We start from the raw sequence: 16,542 nt of genomic DNA on the forward strand, positions 1-16,542 counted from the left end.
TCATGGCCATATGGGTCATAAACATGCTATCCTTTAACATCTGTTTGACGCATATCAAGAATTTCGCAATGCATATACGATCATTTCCCGTAACATATTTGCTTTTGTGACTGTAGGATTACTGTATTCGTCCCGTCTGTCCGTCGCATTTTATGTTCGTTCAATTACTTCATGATGCACTGACCAATAAAAACAACTTACAGCAATATTTAATCACATAAAGATAATGTTTGCCGTGCAAGACCCAGGACCATGGCTCAACTGAAAGTCACAATTCATTTGTGGACATTCTTTTTGTAACGTGTAGCGGTTAGGCCGTTTGTGTTTACTTCTAGGCTGATAACCAGATTGTGATCCCCTTCCGGATAATATTATCATCCGAGCAACACGCCTATTCCTTTTTTTAGCCACGCTGACTTGATGTCATGTTCACCGTTCAAGTAAACAGGATTAAGGTTGACTGGTGAGCGCAGTGGTTTGCCAAATCGCTGTAACCAAGCCTGACAAGTGGGTTTTCTCCGGGCACTCAGGTTTCCCCGACAACATAAGACCTAACTCTCGCACAAAATCGTGACAACGAGAGCGATTATTGATATGTTGTAATAGCTTCTTTCACAATTATGGTAAAATAAGCAAGTTAAAAACACGGTTACACTCATTGTGTTTCGGTACCAAACAAGTACCAAACCCTTCAAACTTAGATGCAGACACATTGTTCAAGGCGCATTGGTTAAGGTCAATGTCACCATTTAGGGACAAAAGCCAATTGTATAAAATTGGTTTGTTCTTTGATTTCGTAATAGTTACCCAATAATCAGTATAATCGAGAAAATAAATCCAGTTTAGCCATAAGAAAACCTATGTATAACTTAGCCAAAGTTTGTACACTCGGCTGCAGGTTCATAGCAAACACCCCGACATTGAGACGACTTTGGACTTTGATCAACTTCAGTTTAACGTTGGAGCATCGACGTTGTACGGACTAATACGATATTTTATGTGTTTCCGTTCCAGATGGAAAATCTGACCCGAGGGCACCTACGTTGCCAGGTAACAAGGTTTGTCGAGTATCCGCTACGCAGCGTGTCCGAGGGTCGGATTTTTCGATCCGGACCGGTAAAACATGATTGATATTTTTTCTTGCATATCTAAATTTATCAATTTGTGGAAAAAATGACGGTGAAAAAGAACTTTTGTACAATTACACAAAAAAAACGCGTGCGACGTTGTTTACCGACATAGAAAACCACATGTTTGTACATTTCACAAAAAAGCGCGTGATATAATGTTTACATGACGCGCAGTCATTTTATTCATTCCAAACATCCAGAACTTCCTACAATATAACGTACTTTAAGGTTATATTTTGTTGTTTTAGAGCTGTATTTTTGTAATTTAGTGTTAATGAAAATCATCTATTGAAATATCATAATTATGCTTACAGAAAGTGAATAAAAATAAATAAAAGTTTTGCGATTAAGTGCGTGACTCATCTAGCATGGGAGGTACCAGATTATAAGTATATATCATGTGTTTCCGATACGGATAGAAAAATCCTACCCGAGGGCACGTGCGTAAACCGGTAACGAGGATTTTCGGATTTTTCGATCCTGACGGAAAAACATATTTGATATTTTTTCTTGCATATCTAAATTATCAATTTGTGGAAATTACACCAAAAAGCGCGTGCGACGTTGTTTTCTGACGTTTTAGAGCGCAGTATTTTAAATAACTAAAAATAGCGGTTTTTACGATTATTTATTTTCAAATTTAATTGAAAGTCTTGCAAATTTATATATTTGATTGCGCTTTATAAAAATGGCATATTAATACATTTAATATATTTTTCATAAAATCATACAATATATGAAATAAGAAGTGGCCCGTAGTTGCGCGTGACTCATCTTACATGGGGTATGTAAGATGGGTTTTTCCAGCACTGGTCACATGATCGGAAACACACGTCCGGTATACAAGAAAGAATCAATTGCCGGAAAAGCGTATCCGGCGTGCTACCAATAGAGGGCCGACGTTATAACAGCGTTGAATTTGGCTCAGAAACGACGTCAACGTTTTCATATTATTTTGTTTGTTCCGTCGAAAGACATATACAACATATGTAAACATCTCTTAACTTAATATATAACTTAATATACGATAATTTTATTACACTAATCCAAGCAGCTTGAGAGTATAAAACTAAAATACTTAATGATTTAAGATATTTGAATTTCAAATTGATTATAAATGAAAGCAAATTGATTTTTAACTGTTGAAATATTAAAAAAATGTCATGTTAGTTTGAAATGAATTAGACGCGCGTTAGTCTAGCGTTGGATATCAAATATAGAGGATATGACGGAATCAAACTATAATCCAAAGTTATTTTAATGTTCGGGCCCTTAGTTGCACAACGTTCAACCAACTTCAATGGGGTGTTGCGTTGTCATGGTAAAAGATAGAACTTGCCCTGGCCTCTGCTCCTTTACTACTCTGGTTTGATCATTGAAGTTGCATTTCCGTTCCATATGTTCTACAACTTAAAGAATTTCCATGTAACTTGGAGTAAACTTGAATATTATTGAGACAATATTCAAAACCCATGTTCTACGAGGGGTGTTCAAAACCCATGTTCTACGAGGGGTGTTCAAAACCCATGTTCTACGAGGGGTGTTCAAAACCCATGTTCTACGAGGGGTGTTCAAAACCCATGTTCTACGAGGGGTGTTCAAAACCCATGTTCTACGAGGGGTGTTCGGAAAGTTTCGGGACAAACGCCGTTGCATTCTTATTTTTAAGTATTTGTACACAATTCTTTAAACATATATAGCTTTATACATATTCTATTCATTTTCAGAATCAAAATTATAAATTAAATGTTAGACGCTAGTTATTATCACCATAGCAACGTTATGTAAACTGATTGTAAAATAATTGCAGAATATTTATGTCGTAATATTAGACACAATACTAGAGTCAGATTGTCTCAAAATAGTCCACAGAATACTTCACACACTTGGTGCTAGATTCGGAGAGTACGGGGGATGTTCTATAGTTTAATATCTAATCATACGACAAACGTATGGGTTTTGCGTTGTCATGGTAAAAGATAGAACTCGACGAAAAGCTCTGGTCTCTGCTTCGTTACTGCTCTTATCAAGTCACGCCGCAGCACCTAAAAGCGGCAATTTTGCATGTGTTCTTTTCCTGAGCTAATTATTAATGCTAGTTTTACATTTAGTATCTTACTACGATAAATATAAAGTGTAGCATATAAAATTATTACCTTTGAATAGTAGATGAGAGGGTACTGCATGGCTTAGGATGACGCCCTTCATGTCGAAGAATACGATGGCCATCATTTTTTTCACAAACGTCCTCACCAAAGCTCGAGAAGTATTCTAAGTATTCCACACAGAACTGTCTTGTTTAGTTTCGGGATCAATAATAAAAAATAACCAACGTTTCATCAGATGGATTCTAGCAATCTGTTATGTCATGTCTTCTGTATTTCTACAGAAAAGTGTTACTATCAGCAACTCGTTGTTGTTTCTCCTGGACAATGAGAACACGTGGAATCCAGCAAGCACAAACCATTATTTTATGAACAGAAGCAGTCCCAAGTCCAACTTTCGATATGATATCCCGAACAGTTCTCCTGTCAGCTATCAGTAACGTCCCAATCTCATCTGCTTTTCCTGACGCTGAGTTGGGATGTCCAGCCCTTGGATTATCTACTGCATCACGCGTAGGGTCTTTCTTGAAAGTGTTGTACCACTCTTAGACCAGAGTCCTCGACATAGCCGTAGCACCATACGTATTGTGGATCATAAATAATGTATCTTGTCTGCGTTTACTTATCATGACGCAAGCTTTGGCGGAATATCGTTGATCTGGTTTCATTCTTAATAAAGTCACTAAATGCCTCAACTTGTTTACCGAGCAGACCGGAATTAACGTCATGGACGTCCAGTAGTTTCCCGGAATAACGTCAACATTAGTTATCTTCAATTTGCAGAGCTAATTAGGACCATTAATGTAAAACAAACTCGTAATCAAAGAATATGTGTATGCATAATTTGAATGAATAGATGACACGGGAAGGTATAAATACTGAATAATTCATATGAAAATGTCTAGAAATAGCCTTTTTCCCGAAACTTTCCGGACACTCCTCGTATGCTTAAAATACGAGACCATGGTGTCCGTTATTGACATCTGAACCCAGCTCGTAAATTTGCAAATGATTAGATTAGCCGGTATGAGACTTCGTATGGCACGGCAATACCACGGAAGAACGGTGGTTACATTTCAAGTTCAATAATATTTAAAGATTCCACGATTTCAACTTCACCAAATCATGATATGTTTGTGGTGAAATTATGAACTCTTGGAGTTCCTAAAACGTGATTTCTTGAAGTTAATATCGTGAATTTGAGTTGCGTTTATAATCATTGCATTTGCAAGAAATAAGCATTTGAATAAAATTGTATTTGACTGTATTGATAGAATACAGTGATGTAGCTAGATTTGAGAATAATGTAATAGAGTTTATAATACATTCCGCTGCGTAGTATTTGCTTAAAAGGGACCACCAAGTTGTTCAAATTGATTAGTCTTGTTAATTAATTTACAAAACAGATAAATGTACTCTATGTATATGATATTGTTAGAGAACATTTACCTAGAAAAGTATACCCCTAATCCTATTCCCAAAAGTAGAGGTGCAACTCTATATTCTAAGGTGCAGGTCACCATATTCAGGTGCATCTCTTTATTGGAGAGAATAAAAATAAAACATGTTCGAATTACACCTACAATATTTAGACGCACCTCTTATTATAGAGTCACATTTCTATTTTGTGCTTTACAATTTTACATCAGTTAAAATTCACAACAGTTTAACAATTAAGGTGCACCACTGTACTGAGGATACACTTGCGAACTGATATTCACTCAAAAATGCGTTGGCTGGTAGCATAAGTTTTTAAAACAATAAACGAAATGTGGAATAGTGTGTTTAAGTTATTACGAGCATGCATATCGTGCAGAGCTCATACATGTGTCATATGTGATATGTTTATCAAATACTATAGATACATTTTGTATTTTTATGACAGAAAAGTACTTCTTTAAAGCTGAATCCTATAATATATATTGCGTGTTATATTTCTTTAAATAAAAGTTCTATACTACCAAGGAAATGAAATCCAAAATATATGAATTGGCGTGATATGTGCAACAATTCAAAATAACACTCTTAGTGAGTTTTGTTTTTATTTTACATGCCTTTAATTTAACCAAAATATTCTCCATTGCAATGTTTAAAAATAAATATGAATAATATGTTCGAAATATAAGATCATATTTAAACGTTGTATTTATAGGTTTGATAACAACGTAATTAATATCTATGATTACTGTGATTACTGAGTACTCAGAGTTATGCACCTTATATCTTAATGCCATCAGTCTGGATCATGGGAATTTATTTGGTAAACTGGAGAAATTACGAGGTATTGATAAGGGCTGCAACAATTACAGCAATTTGGTAGCATTTTATGAAGTTCTCCGGATAATTATTTTGGCCGAAAAACTATGACATTTTGAAACATTTTATGCGAAAACATACATAATTGTAAATTGTTGTCTCGTTTTGTTATACGGCCATTGCAATTGTTAACAAGCATCAGTGTAGAACGCATGGATGTATTTGGTAATTTCACTTTGTAACAAGGCGGGAAATTACGTGTAATTGATAATAACTGGAATTATTACAGCCATTGGACGTCATTTTGTGAAGTTCACTGGATGATTATTTTTGCTAAAAACGTTGCCAATTTCAACCATTTTATGCGAAAGACCTATATATTGTATTCTTATGACTCTCTGTGTGATACGGTCGTTACAATCTTCGTAAGGTAAGAGGTTTCACTTTATTTCTAAATATATATTTTATTTATAATACGACATACATCGTTTTGTATTTTGTATTACAATTCTAAACGTGTTTTTTTGCATTAAGTATTTTTATTAAGCTTGTAATAATCAGTACCATTTAAAATCATGTTTAGTTTTGCTGATGAAAAATTCTTTTTTTTATTTAAACAATTGGGTTGTTCTTGTAACATTTATATCATCCTTTTTGTAGCTAAATAGCGTATTTTTAAGTTAATACTGTTTTAAGTATTCTTATGATAGTAATTTCACGGTTAAATTCCAACTGCGTTTACTGCTCAAATATGCAATCTGTTGTACAGAATTAAAGATCGAAAACACGATATGAAATTATTTTTTCAATGCGCACGTTTTATCACTATCCATGTTTTAGACCGACACATCGTAAAGCTCCGAACAAGTTTCTTATTAAAAAACAAATGTACGTTGTTCCATCAAGATTTAATCCCTCAATAAGATAACCAAATAGCACAGACATTTTTATGTAGGGAAAAAATGATTCGACTGATGATTGTCGCCCTAGCGGTGGCCCTAGCGCTGCTTATAACGACTCCATGTGCGGAGGGCTGTTCCTGCACACAACGGGAGCCCGTGGATTTCTTTTGCAACTCGGACTACGCGGCCCTTATTCAAGTCCGGAATGTATCTGAACCTTTCTATGAGGATATCATGGAACAAGGTCCTCGGCGAAATCCAGTGTATGATTATAACATCGATGTTATGTTTGATTTCAAGTAAGTGCACTTTTGCATTTCACAGTTGGATTCAAAAACTAATTGTTACCAACGCATGCATGGTAAATGTAATACAGAGAATGGGTAACCTTCTTCCTACAGATAAGGGTTAGTCATACAAACAAACGTCAACGCCACTAGCGGATTGAGAGGATGGTTAGGGGAGCGAACACTTGGAAATTGTCCATGCGTAAAGTCAAGATCATTAAACATGTTCATAAACCAATGAAAACTGAAATTTAAGATTATTAATCAACTATTACGTATTTGACGAGATACAGAGACAATTGCGATATCAATACCAGACAATTGAAGACAATATATGCCAGAATTCGCTCAATATCTACCAAACACGGCCAATATCAACAAAACTCGCCTAATATGAGTTTCCTGCGTTTTGATTGGCTACAAAACTCGCCTAATATAGGATTTGAGAAATGGGCCATTTTTATTGGCTGTCGAAACTCGCCTTATATGAAAAATATACGCGAAATTATTTTTAAATGTAGCCTTTTTGTTTTCCGTTTCCCGACTGTTTTGAAATTTTTGTGCTTCGTATAACTTTATTTGGAATACTTGAACCTATTGAATGATTGCACCACTTTGTACGGTTTGATATGACAGTTGTATTAAACCCGTTGGTGGATTTTACGACTAATATGATATTGTACGCCGACAAAATGGACGACGAAGGTGAAATATTTGACGTTTTGGCAAACGATTTACAAAATTAAGACGAAAAGACATGCTTCCTTACAATGTACAGTGCTTTATTCATAAGTATGTGCAATGTCACTATAAGGATGTATGTCAAAATCAGCAAAGTCAAGTCTAGAAAAGCAGACACCATGAATGAATAAGGGATAAATACGGCTTCAAGGTGAACTAAAGGTAAGTAAAAGACTGTTTTTAACCAAAACGGTAGTAGGTAATTAATAAAATACTTATTAATTAGGTGATTTCATATTTGCCCAGTTATTTGTCCTCGGTCAGCTGTATTTGCCCTTCGCCCTTTCGGGCTCAGGCATCTACAGCTAACCTCGGACAAATAACTAGGCCAATATGAAATCACCTAATTAATAACATTATATTAAACTTTCTTTTCTGTCGCATCAACTGCATCCTTAAGTTTATTTAATAATCAATATGCAAGAAACAGTTGTGAACACTGAATGTTTTTGTTTCATTAATCAATTATTGCTCTAAACGAACTTTCCATTAACTTTTTCTGACCAGACATGTATATCACTAGGATATGTGATAGAATAAGGTTATAAAGTAGTTAACCTACTTCATTAAAAGTGAACGACGCTAGGCCTTAAAGCGGTGAAATGAGTTAAGAAGTTTTTACGGCAATTACTTAAGTATTTTCGAGAAATTGGTGTCTGATTATTGTGTATTACGTTTATGAATAATGAAAGTATTAGTTTTAAATATAAAAACAAGAGCTAGTTTTATCAATTTAAGAAAATACTCACGTTAATCTAATTTTGATTGATCACTAATGAGCAATTCCATTCATTTGATGCTTTATAAATTGCTAGACATATATAACGTCTACATACAGCGCGCATATTTCCAACACATTTAGCACATCACGTTAAACTATATTGCACCTTCTTTTATGGTACGCGGTTTTCGTTTACTTTTAAATAATAGTGTATAAATAATATTACATTATTATATTTATTATAAAAATATGTTTCATGATTATATTTATTTTTAAGAGTAAATGATATGATGTGAACATGATTGTATTTTTTTGTCTTTTTAAGGGGTACAATCGACTCGAATCCTTTGCTTTCCTCGAAACCTTTGCTTCAAGCCCGGAGTAACTCGGGGTTGTGCGGTGTCACTTTTTTACCTGATAAAGTTTATCTCATCATGGCCGACTTTGCAGAAAACATGAAGCCTTGGGAAGATGGACTAGTTCTCAGTACGTAGAGTATGCGTCACGTTTTGGCGACGGTCTAACGCAGGCATTTTCCCCGTCATTTATTCTATAGGTGACGGGATTAGGCACTTTTCATAGGCGAATCCATGAGTTAACGTTAGTGCGGACGTAACTTAGGGGCGTAAGCTTTAATCTTGCACCCCTCTCTCAGAACCGAAATTCATTTGGATTAATGTGTCGGCAGCGCCCACCTAGATCCGCTAGTAGCTTTTGTTCTGTTAATTAATATGTAAAACATCGTTGTAATCCGATTGTGTGGTTCGTATCATCGGTTTGAGGCTGCTTACAAAACGGGCCGAAAGCATTTCAACGCTTTAAGCGCTTTGATTGATAATATGCCAGTAACTTTCAAAACAAGCTCTATAGCTGCCGTTCGATATCGTGTGCCAATCATCTTCAAGCACATCGCCTGGGCAAACGCCCCGGAAATGTTAACACATGCAGTACATTTTTATACATACTTGATACTTTACAGTGCTCATTCTACAGCTTATAAGTTTAAGTAAAATATTTCGATGAGACACATTATAACATCTTCTTTCGTTTTAATCCGTTTCAATATATCATGCATACAACAGGATGTAATTAACGGTTGCAATCTAATTGTGATATATCATAATCTGTTATTTTTATTTTTTTTATTTAGATACTACATGTATATTGTTGTTGTTTTCCCTCAGCTTCTTGGTCGTGCGCTTTCAACCGTTACATCGACGTCTCAAATCGACAGGCGGCCACGGCCGAGGTTGGGTCAATATTGACCTTTCCAGTAAGAAGCAATTCCACGTGTGAAAATGTCGCTGAAAAACGTACGCTCGCCAAGTTCTTCGCACAGAGGTCACATTCAGTAAGGCCTTTAGTTTAGTTTAAACTTTATTAAGTGTTTGACGATTGTGGATAAAATTTATTTAACTTACGCTAAGTAAATTTGTTAAAACCCCCCACTTAAACCGTCAACATTGCACTTGAATTTAAATGAAGTTCTGCAAGAAAATGTATCGTACACATGTATTCGGGGCGGATTAAAAATATCCGACAATCGGGGACGCTATGTGTCCGGTTACTCGATAAACCCCGTTACCGCCTTCTGAACGAGTCCTTGGTCGGATTGTTCCATCCGCTCAGCGTACATGTGACAAATACTTATATTCTGCTACAGACAAAATTTGAGATCATGAAAAATAATAAAAATAATTTAAAATACAGTGTGCCCCTATGTATATGAAGTGACACTATATGAATAAAAAAGAGAAAACCATGTTAACGATTGTAAATATTACAGACACTGGAAAAAGATCTTGGGGATTTGTCGGCTTTGCAAGAACAGGCTAGGAATACCCCAACAGACCTGCAACGGAATGTCGATGCGCAGGCGGGAACAGACAGGCTGCGCAAACTTCTCAAGGCTGCGTTTCAGAAGTAAAACGGTGGAAGAAAATAGATCGGAAAACTGGACTGTTTATCAAACACATGCATTGTTTGTTTTGTAAATAAATATGTACATAAAGCAATATTCAAGAACGTAGCTGTTGATATGTTGCCATATATTGAGCCTCTGGTGGTAATTAATAAGATTAAAATGAAAACTCCCGGTACAAGCCTTGTGGTTTAAAACTCTGATATAGTTTGCCCCTTTTAGAGGCACAAGGTAAGGGCCAAACTTGCACCGAACAAGAGACACAAACGTACAAAAACACAAACAGACCAAATCATTCGGAGCTCCTCGGCCATTTTTTTCAAAAACAACCTCGGATGTATTTGGACGGTTTACATACTCAAAAAGTTGTACGTTTAAGTCCGCTGCCAATAGATCGCGTAGTAATCTTATTTAGCAGTTAAACTTTATGACTTAACTCTTGGGAATCTTAATTATGTTTGCAATAAAACACTTCACTGGCAATCAATTTAAACTGAGGTCAATAAATACAACTCTTAAACACTACATTTAATGAATGATATTATTCAAATAATTACGAACTACTTCAACTGATGTACCGGCATACATCCGAGGTTGTTTTCGATAAAATGGCCGAGGAGTTCCGAATAAGACCAAATATGCATCTAATTAACTTTATCAATAAATGATGCGATTATCGCCTTGGAATGGTCAGTAAAACACGAGTTTACTGGAGCACAAGTTTACTGAGTTTGTTAGAACACGAGTTAATTGAAAGTTTAAACCAGTTCTTACACGTGAATATGTAAAATGATTGACTTGTTCAGCTTACAAAGAGGCTCATGCTTTTTATACGTGTCGATATTCTTTTTAACATCAGGATATAACTTGATGTACAGCTACTGATAGATGGATCATAGACACTTTGCCTTTGGTGTTTAGATGCATTCGTTATATAACGTGAAACGTATTAAGGACTCCGACTAACGAATAGTTCACCATGAATTCTATCAAAATAATGATAGCTATTGATGGCTCAGGTATCAATTAATTGGTTAATCTTTTACTTCTATATCAAACAAATGGTCTTATTTGGTACAGAAACAAATTTTCCACTTCATCATGATCATACAGAAATAACAAGCCAAGATTCTTTTGTACTAATAAAGCATGGGGAAGTCTCCACAGTGCAGTATTGTGTACGGGCAAATTAAATATAGTGCACTTATTAATGAATACCTACTGTCAATTAAACTATCTAAGTCTATTCTTAGCGTTTGTAATTGTGTCCAAATGAACTAAAGGTAATGCGTTCACTATCATCGTTTTTGTCCAGGAAGATGACTTTTATGCACACATCTGATATAACAATGAAATATTGGCCTTTTGGGTGGGAATATATAATGTTTTGAACCAAATTAATGTGTAGGATGCCACATGACCTGTAACAAGCGTATGAAGGCCACCTTACATTTGTGAACGAACGTACGACAAAATATCAAATGATGGTAAATTAATGAAAAAAACTAAATCAAACATGCGATCTGTCGACACGTGTGTTGTAATAAATGTCCAATGTCTGTATTGGCTCGCTTTGTCTTTTTCAGAGAGACAAAACTAAAATACAACAGCAACAAAACGAAAAAAGTCCAATTTCGTATTAATTTTTCTAATAAAGTCATTTCATTGAATATAATGGAACTGATGCACTTAATTATTTGTATGTTTTTCATATACCTTTTTTACTTCAGTCTAACACTCCCGAGTGAATATGCTAAATATGTCACTGAGCCGTTTAGTATTCATTGCCGATAAGGAACGGACGGTCAACACTGCTTTCTCAAAGTTTTCGAGTCTGTTAGTGGGCAATGCTGGAGCTCGCGATGACCGAATAGCTGCTCTTGAAGCCAAAGTTGACCAGTTCCAGCTGCAACTTGAAAAAGTTTCCAGGGTAAATGTTATGTTTCGGATATGTGATCTAAATGCGTTGTTTGACGAGAACAGAATGTATATTTAGGCACGGTTTACAAGCGGTTCGGGGACATGATTCCTAGTTATTGCTGATAATATAGGACGCGCTCAGGCGCTTTTTTCCGCTTGGAATAAAAACACACAACAAGAAATCCAACCATAAAAGCAAGCTTAATAGTTGTATATGTCTGGACAAGACTTCCATAGCACATATCTTTCAGAAATTAAAGGCAGAAGGCGCGACAAACGTGTTTTAGGATATATGAACATTGTTTTTTCATTACACAAGTTAATTGCTAGTGAAAAGTTAATTAAATGAAACTCGCTATTGACCGAGAACGTTTTGAGTATTTGTAATTGGTAAAGTAATGCAAAACGTTTTAATTAAGTTCTTATGGTTCTGCGTAATTATCAATAATTATCTGTTCCCCGTAAGATATAGTTAAGATTCTTTGACTTGTTTGTGATTTTTGTGGCGTAAGTTTGTTTTTGGTATTTATTTTACGTATATGCTGTTTATATGTTTGTGTTTATAGTATATTGTCGTTTGGGTCTTTGCCTTGTTTCCCTAAACAGGATTATTTTTGAATTTTCGACTACTGTGCTTGTCCCTGTATCTTTCATGTTATTATTGCTTTTAATATAACATTAACGTTGCAATTTTATGAACGTCCTTACAAAATGTGGCATTGTAATTCACAATCGTAGATCGTGTCCATACCGGATTTCGATTTTCGGTACTTATGTTTGTAAGCCGCAGTCGTTAATCGTTTTCAATCTTACGTGTGCCAAGTAAGGCTTTCACAGCCATTGGGTTGACGATCAAGTGTCCATTCTCTGGACCATTGATCGGCTACTTATATTATGTGATAAGAACCCAGCTCTAGTTTTTTATACGACGTATGCAGACTATTGCCTCTTTGCGAATCCCACTCGGCAGTATGTTTTCTTGTGAGGCTTTCCCCTGTCAATGCGCTTTGTTGAAACATTGTGGATGTACAATTACTGCCGGATATCTCTATGTGGGAAAAGTGTTCTTATTGTAAATGTTTTGCAAAAATGGCCACTCATATTCGCGCGCTCTATCTGACCTGTCTCTAAGCAACACTGGACTTTGGAGTGAACTTTTTGACAACTACGGCTTATATTTAAGATTATATATTTGTATGTGTCGACTGCATGTTTGACAACGTTAAATAGTGAATTCTGATAGTCAAACTACAACATCTGCATAATGCATCGGTATAGCGCGTATGTTCATCTGTTTTGTACGCTACTCAATGCCAGTGCCAATTCAAGGGAATTACCTCATACCACACAGTGAATCCAATCAACTTCCCGTCAAGTATAGATTTCAAAATAAACAACTATCAAAGTTATAACGTTATTAATTAAATGAAAATTTTGAACAATCGGCCATAAAAAAACAACAAACTATTAATGTTTATTTCTACAGGGAATGCGATCATAAAAAAAGTTTACAAAACAGTAGATAATGATGGGTTCTATCACCACAAACCGAACGTATTTATGTAATGTATGATGATAGACCCGTTCATGTGGGCACCCGTGAAATAAGTATGCGTCGGTTTAAATAAAGTTTTTGAGTCTGATTTCAAAGATGATGGCAAAAATGTAAACACACACAATTTTTGGGCCATATTTTGACCGGGTTAGTAGTAATATTAATACATTTCCTTTAAAGGATGACACTCTTTCGACTCAACTGATTTAAGTTTCTGTCGAGTTTTTGTTTATAATTGTAGGATATAGAACAAAAGGGTTTTCGAAATCAGACACAAAGATCCCACTTGAAAGCACGCATACTAACTTTACGCGTATCACTGCGCCTGTGATTGTTGATTATAATAATAGTTATTGTTGTCAAAGCTAGTATGGTATCATTTAAGAATCAGATAGTTCTGTGTATTCTTACAGTATTTTACTATATAATTATATCATCTAGGCCGGATTTTATGCTGTAAAGGTATTAGACGCGTTTCAAAATAATGCATTACAATACATTTTTTGTAGACCAAAGACGTGGAGGGAAAATCTGGACCAAAGATTACAGTCAGCAGACGTCAAGGTTATTAGTATCATTATGGAAGAATAATGCAGTTTTAAGAGTAACTAGGGTATTTAGAAGCCTAAAGGCAATAGAGCCGACAGGGCATTATTATTTATGGGAAGTATATTATTAATACTACCATGTTGATAAATTGCTCAAAACACAGTGTTCTCTACATTTTTTGATACACATTTGCAGGCGCAATTAACATATTCCACCTCATTTTATTTCATAATCAATCATACAGTACACTCTCTATTCTAATGTTCTGCCAAGGACCAACATATACAGTAGGGAATACTGCAAAGGTCCAGCACTGTTCAACTTTCAAACGTTTTGTTGTTCGAGCACTACCTTGCATGACTCATCACTTGAATGCAAATCAGGTTCTCGCCTTTAAAAAGATCACTACAAATCTTGGCAGCGCATATCATGCCAGTGGACACTTCATAGCCCCAGTAAAGGGTAAGACATTCTTGTATTATATTTTACAAAACGATTACATGACAAGCATCATGTCTCTCTTCCAGACGAATTTGCGTCAACATAATGTAGTGGTAAAAAAAGTTTGCGACCTTGTTTAGAATTCTTTTTTGGATGGATGTGATTTCAAATGTTTCGAAACGAATAGTTAGATTAAACGTATACATTAAATTGATATGAGTTTGCAAGTTGAAGTATATATTTGATTTCTGTATCTCTTAGTTAGCCATAAAATGTAATTCTATTTATAGCTTGTTCATTTGAAATATGAAGGTTACAAAACACCCTGTATGCATTAACCAGCTTATTTAAGTGTCTACACAGTTCAATATCTGCAAGGTAAAATATGTTTTATTCCATTTGAGGTCTGTATGTTTTCACCGTCAGTGTCGTGATTTTTACCAAGGAAATATTTCTCCATCTCAAAGTGGTGAGTTTGATAGTGTTTCTTACACACTGTGCATATATAAGTGTTAAATTATGTAATATTAAGAAAATGGAGCCCGGAGATAGACCGCATATAGAAATGACCATACATATGACGCAGCGTTAAGCAGACGCAATTCTCAGAACTATGATAATTATATGAAATGTTTGAATCATGTGCCACCTAAATATGTCAGGATTGTCAAGCGTAAGAAAAAATGTATGTGTTCAGAAGTAACGAGCTCACACTTTTATGATAGTAGTCGAAGTTCGTGCAATGTCAATTTTTGATAAATACAACAGTACATGTCACGTCAATGCAACAACTATCACCGATTGCACGTGCGTGATACTAAGACTCATAGTTATTAAATATCACAGAAAGTTAACATGAATTAAATCATACTACTAGAATATATATAACTTCAGATATTTATGATAAAGCGTTATGATCTTGTAACACATTTAAATATTTTAACGAATGAGATTACATTTGCACAGGCTTACCCGTAAAGCATTTGCTCAAGTACAAGTGCTTATTTCCAACGGGGTCCATGTCTAAGGTATTTAAGTTATTAAATAGTGCTCAAGCTTTGCAATTATGGAACGAGAATAGCAATACAAATGGGACAAGATAATTGGACGCAAAAGCTATAACAGTAACCTACTTGATTCGTGTACATTTATTTCCTCGCACTGGACAGACATACGGCTTACCGTACATATGCCCATAAGCCTTTACAGGCAAAAGGCCTGGCTTATATATATGGCTTAGCGTAGATGTACACTTAAGCCTTAACAGGCAAAAGGCCTGATCGATACATACGGCTTAGCGTAAATGTGCACTTCAGCCTTAACATGCAAAAGACCTGATCGATACATACGGCTTAGCGTAAATGTGCAGTTAAGCCTTAATAGGCAGAAGGCCTGGTTGATACATACGGCTTAGCGTAAATGTGCAGTTAAGCCTTAACATGCAAAAGGCCTGATCGATACATACGGCTTAGCGTAAATGTACACTTAAGCCTTAGCATGCAAAAGGCCTGATCGATACGTACGGCTTAGCGTAAATGTGCACTTAAGCCTTAATAGGCAAAAGGCCTGTTCGATACATACGGCTTAGCGTAAATGTACACTTAAGCCTTAACAGGCAAAAGGCCTGATCGATACGTACGGCTTAGCGTAAATGTGCACTTAAGACTTAACATGCAAAAGGCCTGATCGATACATACGGCTTAGCGTGAATGTGCACTTAAGCCTTAACAGGCAGAAGGCCTGGCTGATATATACGGCTTAGCGTACATGTACAGTTAAGCCTTAACATGCAAAAGGCCTGATCGATACATACGGCTTAGCGTAAATGTGCACTTAAGCCTTAACAGGCAGAAGGCCTGGCTGATATATACGGCTTAGCGTACATGTAAACTTAAGCCTTAACATGCAAAAGGCCTGGTTGATACATACGGCCTTGCGTACATGTGCACTTAAGCCTTAACAGGCAGAAGGCCTGATTGATATATACGGCTTACCGTACATGTGCACTTAAGCC

At 35.8% G+C, this 16,542-nt stretch overlaps 1 protein-coding gene across 1 annotated transcript; it reads left to right on the forward strand.

The window, feature by feature from the left end:
- The first annotated feature begins 5,771 nt into the window (after window positions 1-5,771).
- LOC128202755 (uncharacterized) lies at window positions 5,772-10,167 on the forward strand. The gene is made up of 5 exons (XM_052903879.1): window positions 5,772-5,921; window positions 6,447-6,692; window positions 8,468-8,628; window positions 9,327-9,493; window positions 9,929-10,167. Exons 1-5 carry the CDS (start codon window positions 5,812-5,814, stop codon window positions 10,067-10,069), a joined length of 825 nt encoding a protein of 274 aa, XP_052759839.1. The 5' UTR covers window positions 5,772-5,811; the 3' UTR covers window positions 10,070-10,167.
- The last annotated feature ends 6,375 nt before the right edge of the window (window positions 10,168-16,542 follow it).

This window comes from Mya arenaria, chromosome 9, assembly GCF_026914265.1.
Source record: "Mya arenaria isolate MELC-2E11 chromosome 9, ASM2691426v1".
NCBI classification, from domain to species: Eukaryota; Metazoa; Mollusca; class Bivalvia; order Myida; family Myidae; genus Mya; species Mya arenaria.

Bases quoted from the DNA above. Each gene is read 5' to 3' on its own strand.
- LOC128202755 (XM_052903879.1), top strand. From the start codon at position 5,812: ATGATTATTTTTGCTAAAAACGTTGCCAATTTCAACCATTTTATGCGA. The intron at 6,693-8,467 runs GTAAGTGCACTT...TGTCTTTTTAAG, and splicing joins GATGTTATGTTTGATTTCAA to GGGTACAATCGACTCGAATC. The intron at 9,494-9,928 runs GTAAGGCCTTTA...TAAATATTACAG, and splicing joins TCGCACAGAGGTCACATTCA to ACACTGGAAAAAGATCTTGG.